The sequence below is a fragment of the Scyliorhinus canicula genome, chromosome 13 (genome assembly GCF_902713615.1).
Source record: "Scyliorhinus canicula chromosome 13, sScyCan1.1, whole genome shotgun sequence".
In the NCBI taxonomy this organism is placed as follows: Eukaryota; Metazoa; Chordata; class Chondrichthyes; order Carcharhiniformes; family Scyliorhinidae; genus Scyliorhinus; species Scyliorhinus canicula.
The window spans coordinates 94,684,443-94,696,602 of NC_052158.1; the positions used below are offsets into that span (position 1 = coordinate 94,684,443).

Consider the following 12,160-nt stretch of genomic DNA (forward strand, 5'->3'; position numbering starts at 1 on the left):
AGCAGTGCTGGATCTGGTCCTAGAAAATGAGGCAGGGCATGTGGAGAACATCAAAGTGGGGGAGCCCTCGGGAAGTAGCGAACATAATATAATATGATTCAATATTAAGTTGCAAAATCATAGAATTTACAGTGCAAAAGGAGGCCATTCGGCCCATCCAGTCACCACTGGCCCTCGGAAAGAACACACGGACACGGGGAGAAAGTGCAAACTCCACACAGTCACCAGAGGCCAGAATTGAACCTGGGATCCTGGAGTTGTGAGGCAGCAGTACTAACCACTGTGCCACCGTGCCGTCCACGGTTAAAGTCAGTCACAAATTAAGATCCCAGACTGAAAAAGGGAACATTTTAGGGGTCTAAAAGTTGAATGTCGATAAAATTGTGGATGAAAAATGGGAGACTTTCAAAGGAGAGATGAATAGGGTGCAAGCTGGAACCCATGAGAAATAAATACGGGGTATCCAAAGCTAGAGGACCATGGATGACTAAGGATATTGATCATAAAACAATGATGAAGAGGCATATTATGCATGCTGGAATAATAATAGCAATAGAAATCAAGAAGAGTATGGCAAATGCAGGAGAGGCGCTAAAGCTGGATTAAGAAAAGCTAAGAGAAAGCATGAAAAAGGATGGCGAGCTGTTCTAAAACAAATAGCAAAATGTTCTTCAAATATATTCATGGTCTGAGGGCCCGGGGTCGATCCCGGCCCCAGGTCACTATCCGTGCAGAGTTTGCACATTCTCCCGTTAGTCTCAGCCCCACAACCCAAAAAGATATGCAGGGTAATAAATAAATAAAATAATCTTTATTAAACATATAGAACATACAGTCCAGAAGGAAGCCATTCAGCCCATCACGTCTGCACCAACCCACTTATGCCCTCCCTTCCACCCTATCCCCATAACACAACAACACCTCCTAACCTTTTTGGTCACCAAGGGCAATTTAGCATGGTCAATCCACCGAACCTGCACGTCTTTGGACTGCGGGAGGAAACCAGAGCACCCGGAGGAAACCCACGCAGACACGGGGAGAACGTGCAGACTCTGCACAGACAGTGACCGAAGCCGGGAATCGAACCTGGCACCCTGGCGCTGTGAAGCAATAGGCCGCGTTAAATTACCCCTTAATTGGAAAAACAAAATAACTGGGTACTCTACATTATTTTTAAAAAACATGTCTATGGTAAAAGATTAGTGAAGGATAGAGTGAGGCCCATAAGCGACAAGCAGGGTAAATTGCTCACCGAAGCGGAGGGTATGGCAGTGGTACTAAATGAGTACTTTGCTTCATCTTTACTAAATTAGAAGATGGTGACAATGGCCCAGTTGAAAATGTGGGTGTTAAGTAACTAAGCAGTTAGTGATAGATAAAGACAAGGTGCTATAAAGGCTGACAATAATCCAGATAGAGATGCCGCCAGGCCCAGATGGGGTGCATCCTAGATTGCGGAGAGATAAGAAAGCATATCGCGAAGCTGTAGACAGAAATTTTCCAGGCCTCGCTAAACACAGGATTAGCCCTGGGGGACTAGAGGATTGCAAATGTGATGTCGTTGTTTAAGAAAGGGGCAAAGGATAACCCAGTAAACTACAGACCTGTCAGCTTGACATCGACAGTGGGAAAACTGACAAATTTAAGTAAAACCCCATTGTTAAAGAAGGTGCTGCTGGAGCGGGGTCGGGGGAAAAGGAGTGAGGAGGGGGGTGTTGGCCCTACCGAATTTCAAGAAATATTATTGGGCGACGAACATAGCATTGTTCAGGAATTGGGTAGTGGGGGGGGGGGGTTTTGGTGTGGGAGCGGGTGAAGGTGGCATCATGTAGTTTAGGGGCACTGGTAATGGCATCTCTGCCGTTCTTGCCGGCTCGGTGGTCCACAAGCCCGGTGGTAGTGGCGGCTTTGAAGGTGTGGGGACAGTGGCGGAAGCATATGGGGGTGGAGGAAGTATCGGTATGGCATCAATTTGTGGCAATCACCGTTTTGTGCCGGGGGTTAGGTGGGGCGTTTCGGAGGTGACTGGGAATTGGGATTGAGAGGTTAGGGGACCCGTTTATTGACGGCAGCTTTCCGTGCTTGGAGGACGAGTTTGAGCTGTCAGGTGGAAATGGGCTCCGCTACCTGCAGGCATGGGACTTTGCACGGAGGCAGGTTTCAAACTTTCCGTACCTGCCACTCCAGGGAGATACAGGACCAGGTAGTGTCAAAAACGGGAGTGGGGGAGGGGAAGGTCTCGGAAATTTATAAAGAGCTCATGGAATGGGAGGGAACCCCGATAGGGGAGAATGCCTTGAGTAGGGCTAACGCATCCTCGTTATGTGCCAGGCTTAGCCTGATACAATTCAGGGTGGTCCACAGGGCGCAAATGACTGTGGCCCGTACGAACAGGTTCTTTTGAAGGGGTGGAGGATAGGTGTGGGCAGTGTGCGGGAGGGTCCGTGAATCATGTTCACATGTTTTGGGCATGTCTGAAGCTTCGGAGATTCTGGCAAGGATTTGCCGATATCATGGCCATTGTATTAAAGATATGGGTGGTTTCAAGTCCAGAGGTGGCGATTTTTGGTGTCGAAGACCCGGGAATCCGGAGAAGCTGACGTGTTGGCCTTTGCCTCTCCGGTAGCCCGGAGACGGATCTTATTGGTGTGGAGGGACTCAGAACCTCCAAAATCGGGGGGGGGGGGGGGGGGGGGGGGGGGTATGGGTCAGTAACATGGCCGATTATTCAGGCTTGAAGAAGATCAAGTTCACCCCGAGAGGATCGATGCAAGGGTTTTCCAGAGGTGGCAGCCGTTTATTGACATTTCTGGGGGGAAATTAAGCTGTCAGCAGATACAGGGGGGTGGGGGGTCAAGAGAAAGAGGGAGATGGGGGGGTTGGTTGAGGCAGGAAATAGTTAGCGGGAAAGGGGGACTGGGAAACAGTGTATGTAAGCCATGATGGCTGGGTATGGTTGTTGGCTGGGTGAGTGTTATCTACTTGTTTTTCCCCTTGAAAATTGCTATTGTTAAAAATTATAAATGCTTCAATGAAATATTTTCACACAAAAGATGTTAATGAATCACTGGTTTGGGGAGAGCTCCCCCACTTTGGCTTCGATATCTCTCATTTTAAAGAAAGACAATATCCGGAGCAGTGCGGGACATCCCACCCGATTTCGCTGTTGAATGTAGATACGAAGCTGTTGCCGAAGGTACTGGCGACACAAATAGAGGATTTGTGAAGGGCAGCAGCTGTCGACAAATGTCCAGAGGTTACTGAATGTCATTAAGATGCCCTTGGAGGACCAAAAAGTGGAAGTGGTTGTGGTGTTGGACACAGAGAAAGCTTTTGATTAGGTGGAGTGGGAGTACTTAAAAGGTGCTGGGGTGGTTTGGGTTTGGACAGGGATTCGTGGACTGGGTAGAAAGTGCCGAAGGAGAACGTTCGGGCTACTTTGGGTTGAACCCGGGGATGAGGCAGCGGTGTCCACTCTCTCCAGTGGTCATTGCCCTGGCAATTGAGCCCTTGGCAATGGCGTTCAGGGTTTCGAGTGGGTGGAGCACCAAGTTTCTTTCTACGCAGCTGATTTCCTGCTGCATATTTTGAACCCGGTCAGGAGCTTTGACAGGATCGTAGGGATTTTGGGGGAGTTTGGTCTCTTTTCACGGTACAAGCCCAACATGGGGGGAAAACAAAAGAGATGCCCAATTAGGCGAGTTTGGGGGGGCTGGTACATCGATTGGTAGGGGCGACTTTTCGTTACCTTGGTGGTGCGGAGTTGGGCCCAGCTGTATAAGTTGAATTTGGTGCAATTGGTGGGAATGAAGTCGGACTTTAAAAGATCGGATGTGCCGCTCTTTTTTTTCATAAATTTAGAATACCCAATTCTTTTTTTACAATTAAGGGGCAATTTATGTGGCCAATTAACCTACCCTGCACATCTTTGGGTTGTGTGGGTAAAACCCATGCAAACACAGGGAGAATGTGAAAACTCCACACGGACAGTGAACCAGAGTCAAGATCGAACCTGGGACCTCGGTGCTGTGAGGCAGCAGTGCTAAGCACTGTGCCACCGTGGTGCCCTGGATGTGCTGCTCTCATTGTTGGCTGGTTGGGTCCAGACGGTAAAGATGAAGGTGCTGCCAAGTTTTTGTTTGTGTTTCAGAAACTCCAATCTTTGTGCCCAAGTCCTTTTTTTAGGAAGGTTAATAGGGTGATTGAGGTTTGTGTGGACAGGTAATGCTCCGCGGGTGTTCTTGCAGAGGGATCGACGGAGGCGAGAGGGGGTTAGCATTGCCAAACTTGCAGAACTATTATTGAGCAGCGAACATTGCAGTGGTTAGGAAATGGGCGATGGAGGAGCGATCGGTGTGGCAGTGGATAGAAGCAGCCTCGCGTAAAGGGACCAGTTTGAGGGCACTATTGGTGGCACCCCTTCCATTGTTGTCGGCCAGGTACTCCACGAACCTAGTGGTGATATCAGCATTGAGGGTGTGGAACAAGTGCGGGCAGCATTTTAGAATGGAAGGCATGTTCCTGTGGGCGCCATTTTTGGCGCCATTTTGTGACAATCATAGGTTTCCCCGGCAGGATTCAATGCGAGGTTTCAGGGGTGGCGGCAGATGGGGACAGAATACTTTAGGGATTTATTTGTTAGAGGGATGTTTGCAGACCTGGAGGAGACATATCAGTTGCCAAAAGGTTCAGGTGTATGCAGGTTAGGGACTTTATGAGGAAGGAGGTGCCTTTGTTTTCATCGTTGTCACCCCCAGTGCTGCAGGACAAACTCCTGATCGTGGAGGAAATAGGAGAGGGCAAGATCTCGGATATATATGGTGAGCTGTTGAAGAGAGCGGTTAGGCGTAAGTGGAAGGAATTGCGGGGGGGGGGGGGGGTTTACACGGAGGGAGAATTCAGAATGCCCAAATAACCTAACAGCACATTCTCCCAGTGTCTGCGTGGGTCTCAACCCCACAACCCAAAAATGTGTGCAGGGTAGGTGGATTGGCCATACCAAATAGCCCCTGAATTCGAAAAAAAAGAGTACTCTAAAAAAAAAAGAGAGAGCAAGAGGAGAGAAAGAGAGAGAAGGAGAGAGAGAGAGAGAGAGAGAGAGGAGAGAGAGGAGAAGAGGGAGAGAGAGGAGAGAGAGGAGAGGGAGAGAGAGAGAGAGGAGAGAGAGGAGAGAGAGGAGGAGAGAGAGAGAGAGGAGGAGAGAGGAGGAGAGAGGAGAGAGAGGAGAGAAGGGGGAGAGAGGAGAGAGAGGAGAGAGAGAGAGGAGAGAGAGAGGGAGAGAGAGGAGAGAGAGAGGAGAGAGAGAGAGAGAGAGAGAGAGAGAGAGAGGAGAGAGAGAGAGAGAGAAGGAGAGAGAGAGAGAGGAGAGAGAGAGAGGAGAGAGAGGAGAGAGGAGAGAGAGAGTGAGAAGGAGAGAGAGTGAGAGAGAAGGAGAGAGGTGAGAGAGAAGGAGGAGAGGAGAGAGAGGAGAGAGGAGAGAGAGAGAGAGAGAGAAGGAGAGAGAGAGAGAAGGAGAGAGAGAGAGAGAGAGAAGGAGAGAGAGAGAGAGAGAGAGAAGGAGAGAGAGAGAGAGAGAGAAGGAGAGAGAGTGAGAGAGGAGAGAGAGTGAGAGAGAAGGAGAGAGAGTGAGAGAGAAGGAGAGAGAGAGAGAAGGAAGAAAGTAAGTAAATAAAGAAAGTGGTACACATGGCCCATATAACAGTGTCCAGGATGAGTTGGTTCTTTTCAGGGGTAGAGAATAGATGTGGGCATTATGTGGAGCAAACCAAATCCATATGTTTTGGGTGTGTCCGAGGTCGAGGGGGTTTTGGACGAGAATTTGCAGATGTAATGTCAAAGGTTCTGGGGGTAACGGCCGCTCCGAGTCCGGAGGTGGCAATATTTGGAATGTCGGAGGTTCCAGGGAGTGCAGGTGGGGAGAGAGGCCGATGTATTGGCCTTTGCCTCCCTGATAGTCTGGAGAAGGATTCTGTTGTGCTGGCGGCACTTGGAGCTACTGAGCCTGAGTGGGGGTGTGGGTGAGTGATTTGGCCGAGTTCCTGCACATAGAGAAAATAAGGTTTGCCATTAGGGGTGCAGAGGAGGGGTTCACCTTGAGGTGGAAGCTGTTCATCAACTTCTTTTTAAAAAGTATCGAGTCGTCAGCAGGTTGGGGGGGGGGGGTCTTTTTCTGTTTTGGTGAGTTAAAAGTTAAAAATGTGATGGGAGGACAGGCTCTGGAGTGGCAAAGGGTGGGATGGTGAGGATGTTTTGTTTTTGGGTTTTTTTCTCCTTTATGATGTACATATTTGAAAATGCCTCCAATGAAATCTTTTTCCCAGCATTCCACATCACTCACTTTACCTGGTGCAGGGGTCAGCTAAAATACATATAACCTGAGCAATTTTTAAAGTCAGGTGAGTAGGGAGCACTGGGATGAAGAAATAAACAATGGTAAAAATGAGCAAGTGAAGTAACAGCACGTAGCTTTGGTCTTTCCTCAGCTACTGAAGCCAAGGATCCACATCTGATATGTGAACACCAACACTTCATGCAGTCATTTAAGAATGAAGAAATTATCCTGCAAGGTGTACTGGCAAGTGTGGAGGACCTATTACCAGATTGTGGTGATGTCTGACCATCTTATAAGTATAGACCATCATGAAACAGCGAGCAATTCCAAGGCCATTTGCTGTGGAGCAATCTGGAAACAAGGATCTTAAACTCAGTTGCAGTTTTGCTCTTGATTTTTGATTGGGGTTATAGAGGTTTCATCCTCAAATATGCAAAGGAGTGTTATAATTTGATTCAAAATACTAGGGGGATCTGATTGAGAGAACCTCAATATAGGGTGAAGCACATTTCAGTGTTGGCTAGATTTCTGTTCCCACATTGGTGATGTGTTACAATGGTTTATCTTCTGAGCTCACAATTTCAATCCTTAGTTTCTTCATATTCCTCAACGAACATAGTCTATTAGCATATAGAGTGAACATTTGTAATTTTGCCATCATTACATTTGACTTTTTAGTTGATGCTTTCTTGTGCTACATCAAATCATCCATGACCAAGAATTTGCTTTAACTTAATACTGGCAAAATAACTTCCCAATTTCATTTCCATCCTCCTGACGCTTGCCATTGCTGATGGGATGAAACAGAACCTCAAGATTGTGCCCTAAACATGAGCTGAGCTTCAGACATCGCATCCAATGCATTATAAAAATTATATTTCTCCCCCTCTGCAATATTACCTGCCTCCATCTCTAAATTATTACCAATGTCAATTTTTGTTTTTTTTAAATTCATTCATTGGATGTGGGCGTCGCTGGCTAGGCCAACATTTATTGCCTATCCCTAATTGTCCACAAGAAGGTGGTGCTGACTTTCAGCCATGTATTTATCATCTACATTCTTTTAATGATTTTCTCTCTGGCTTCCATTCTCCAAAAACCTTAACTCATTCACGATTTCACTTGACAATTAATATTTTATTCAAAATGCCTGTTCCCGACAGCAACAAGGACAGCATAATTCAGTGATTAAGGATTTCATTTGTGGCTTTACTGGGGTAACCGTTAAGAAAAAAACATAGTCATGAACTCTGAACTTTACAAGACAATTATCTTTTTAAATGTCCTCTTTAAATCAAGGTAAGTATAAGATTCTGAAAAGAAATTCCTGACAAACACCTCCATTTGGAGAAATGACCATGTGATCCGGTTGTCATGGGGAAATAAACTCAAATAGAAACCCATCCGGTTGGGGTGGCTGTTCTAAGGCCTTTCGGATAATCTCACAGAAAAAGGAGAGAAAAATGGTTGAGACACAGGAACAAAATCAAATAAATTGTTCACCTTTAACATTCTCGGGGTCAATTAAGTTAGCAGCAGCAGGTTAGCGGAGATTCAATATCCATACTCATTCAAAACGTTTTTATAAATTATCTTTCTTGTTAGCTTTCTCACCACACACAATCCCAACCCAAGAAAGTGGCTTTATAAACAATCTGCCCCCAATATTAAACTGTCAGCTGTAGAAGGCATCTCCAGAAGGATCTCCCTCCAATTTCCTTCTCCTTATGTGGGTACGTTATTGTCCTTTTCATAAAGACACAATTGAACTTGTGAACTAACATGCAGGAGATCATTGCCGAGAAATAAACCCCCAGAGTCCAATGTGGTGATGTGCCGGTGCAGTTTTTATATAGTTAGAAATGCGACCTCCAACCAGCTGGTGGTGATAGAGATCTATCACGTGACGTGACGTGAGATACCCGCCAGTTGGTGGTAAGACATACCAGAGGACAGTTGCACTTCGAGTAGCTCCAGGACAATCCACTGAATTCGGAATGGTATTTAGTAGCCATTGTCTGTATCTGTTAGTTATCTTTCCACATGTTTGTAAATAAATCATCTTTCTATTAAACAACTAGAGCTAGTGTACATAATTACAATGGTTATATCACAGAACGCAACATCTAATTGTTCTTGTACAGCTTCTTTTTGAGCAGAATTTTTTAAAAGTGTTTTTTAATTAACACTCATTCTACATTTATGTATACAGTATACGTTATTCTGCATATGATCTGGAACTAAATGTTTCCTAGTAAACATCCTTAAGGTATGTTTCTTTATGACTGCAATAAATGGACTTTAAACACAGATCGCTCCTGAACCAAGTAAATGGTAGAAAAGACTCAAAGGGCTAAATAACCTACTCCTGTTCTTATCCTTCTTCCTCAATTCCTATGTCAGTCTACACTTTCAGGTGCTTGTTATTGGATTTGTAATCCTTCTTCGACTTGCATTTTGATAAATGTTCAAAACACAATGTAAATACCAGCATGCTATAACTATTCAGGGGTTAAGTCATTTGCTGCTGTGTAGCAATGATCGTCTTCAGATAGAACTGTAGTAAAACACAATCTCCAGAAAGTTATGTTTTATATAATTAGTTTGTGGAATATGCAACACTACGGTTGACGTTCCAACAAACAGTCTAACACTATATGCTGCTCTGTTGTAAGGATTTAGACATAGTTTGCAGTTTACAAATAGACCTGGTTTAAAAACTAAAAACTACTGCTACCTTAAAAGAGAATAAAGACCATTGAAACTTGTTCAATCACAACAGGAAGTCACCATCAGACAAGGAAGTGCCCATATCTGAAATTACTTGAAACAATGGGAAAAACAGAACTGACAAACAGATGACCCCTGACCACATTAAACACTTAAGACACTTATGTTTTTCTGAAATGCCAGAAGGAAACAATGGCTGACTTGATTGAACAGTCTAAAAGCAGACAGCATACACACAGAAAAGGAGTCAAAACTGGGAAAGCGGTAACCACCTCAGTTTTGAAAGTTTGGGGGCTGTGGGACTAAAGAGGGTTTTAAGAATACAGATGAAGCAGCTTCTATTATAGAGTCCGAGTTCTTGCACATAGGGGTCAGCGGAGGAGAAACAAGGTAATATTCTACTTCTCTATAAACTAGAGCTTAAATACTGAAATGTATTCATACTCACTTATAATTAAAATAAAGAATTGGTGTCACTTTTGAATCTCTTACACTACCACAAAAGCCAAAGTACGTACCCAAAAACAATCTTGCAATTCAAAACCTACCTTGTTGCACCATAGTAGATCGCAGCATTCCGGTTTTGGACCAAATCTTAATTTGTCCATCTTCACCAACTGAAAGAGTACAGATAGTATTCCATTAAGTGAAAAATTTAAAATAACCATAAAGACCTCTATTTTCTACTTGCAAAGTGAAGTTCTGTTTAGTTTCCGTATGGTCTGGAAGTATTCCTAGGCTTGCCTTACTCACAATGGATTGATATGACAGGTAATCTATCCAGTTACTCTCACTCACTCATCCCGTCAGGTGCATATTTATGACCAGTACAAACTACAGAGGAAAGTTGTAGAAGACACCCTCCTGTAATCATTATACGAGGGCCAAAACCAAGGCCTGATTGATTTGCATTGGCTAGAAAAGGGTCTGTTCGGAATCATGTTTGAGCAAGCTGAAACACTTGAATAAAAGTTAACGGTTTCAAAACATCAACTCTTTTCTCTCAACAGATGCTACCTGACCTGCTTAGTAGTTCCAGAATTTTATGTTTTTATTTCCAGAATGCTTACTTGTTTCTCCTGCTGAGGAATCTTCTCCACTATCAGCAATAGGGCTCTTGACAGGGTCTGGCCCATTTCCCATACTCCTCTCTTCATGAGCCACAATAGCCTCAACCCTCCCTTCTACTAGCCTCTGCATTCAATAGACCATCCTCTGCCATTTTTATCATCACTAGCTTGGGTTCCTTGAGCAAACATATCTTTGCCTCCCACTCTCATTCCAGCCCATTTCAGAAGGACCATTCTCTCCAGACGCCCTGATTTATCCCCAAAACCTACTGGCCTTCTCGGGCATCTTAACAGCAGAATTAACACCAGCCCTTATACCTCTCTCTTCCTGCCATTAAGGGCCCAAACACCTTTTCCTGGTTAAAAAACAGTGATCCATTTGTGTTGCTTTTACAGTGCATTTATTGCTTACAATGTAGACTTCTCAATGTTGGAGTAGCCAACATAGATGAAGCAATCATTTGTCTTAACATCCCTGTTCAAGTGTGGCCTTTAGCTTATGATTGCTTGCTGTCCCATCTCATTCTGACCTCTCTCATGTTTTGCCTCCTTCACTGTTGCAATGAAGCTTAACACAAGTTTGAGGAGCAAAACTTCATTTAAAAAAAACCTTCTCTCAGACAGTTGGTGCTGATAATAAAGAACCACTGCGGATCGAGGAGGTGGACTAGTGACCAGGATAGAAATTTGCACAACAGTCTTTCTTTCACCGCAATCCTGGGCCCATGGGAGAGCCCTCATTTTTGCCAGATTTTATACTTTCCTTACACTCTGCTGTTTTGCTGCAATCATTTACACAAGTTCTAGACCCATTTTGTTCCCTTTTGCCTTGGCCTGTACTTGTTTCAAAGCCATTTATCGCTATCATCCTCCAGTTCTGATTAAACATCACCAACCTGAAACATTGACCCTGATATTTATGGGGAGCACAGTAGCAGGGAGGAAACCAGGAATCAGTGGATTGCAAGAGTTTTCACTGAGTTTAGTGATAGGATCTCATTATTATTTTTTTGTTCTGTTTCCTCTTGTCAAGCAGCCAGATTGCCAGCAGCAATTTGCTGCAGCTGGGGACCGTTGCAGTCAAGTCTTCAGCAACTGGGAGAGATCGGTGCTTAGTGGAAGGGTTCGGGATTTTGGGGGGGGGGGGCTGGCGAGAGTCCAACAGTTTGGAGGGATAAAAAAGTTGGGGCTCGATTGGGTGGGAGGGGAAGATTAGAGTCCAAGGATGGAGTGAGAGAGGGAGGCTGAGATTGAGAACTTAGGTTGGGGAGGTAGAGGGGGTGAGGGGGGAGGTGCCGAGATGGGCTCAGTCGATCATGCCTACAAGAGTGGCAGCAAATAGCAGGCTTGCTTGGGTGAGTGATGGTGGTGGTGGGGGAAGAGAGAGAGAGAGAGAGAGAGAGAGCACGAGAGAGAGAGAGGAGAGAGAGGAGAGGAGAGGAGAGAGAGAGAGAGAGAGAGAGAGAGAGAGAGAGAGAGAGCGCGAGAGAGAGAGAACATTCCCGCGCCTCCTCGTCCACAAGTGCTCCAAAAAGCACTTACTGCTGGAGCCCGCTGCTCCCATTTTCACTTTGCAATCACGTTTCTTCAGCTATGAAAACCAGCCCACAGATGCTAAATTTAAGTCAAGCTGTAAAATACACCTTAGGGGCTTGATTTTTTTTTCTTTTAAACTGAATTTCTCCCTCTTGTCCTTCCTTTGCCACTCACTCTCTCCAGCAAATCCTTGGATGCGTTGTTAACATCAGTAATATCAATCCCATTAACTGTGTTCTCTCTCCTGAGTCATTGGGTGATTCTAGCACTTTTATTTCATAGCTATTGGTCATGTAAAAATGATTTGATGAAACACTGCAGGCTCTGGGACATTAAGTGGCAGCAGAGAATGTGAGGCTTTGCCTATTTGAGCCTTCATGGCATTATTTTCTTGTGCATGCTCAGATCCTGATTTCTCCAGAATGCAAAAAACATTTGAGCTAATATACACTCATACAATGTGTGGAGGATATAGAATGAAGGATGATACCTC

At 45.0% G+C, this 12,160-nt stretch overlaps 1 protein-coding gene across 7 annotated transcripts in view; it reads right to left on the reverse strand.

The window, feature by feature from the left end:
- Positions 1–12,160, reverse strand: part of ift80 (intraflagellar transport 80 homolog (Chlamydomonas)) — a 335,512-nt gene that overhangs the window by 238,819 nt on the left and 84,533 nt on the right. For all 7 annotated transcript variants that reach the window (XM_038815169.1, XM_038815171.1, XM_038815170.1 and 4 more), the window contains one exon: positions 9,610–9,678. In XM_038815169.1, coding sequence (XP_038671097.1) covers positions 9,610–9,678 — 69 coding nt within the window. The remainder of the gene's footprint in view (positions 1–9,609; positions 9,679–12,160) is intronic.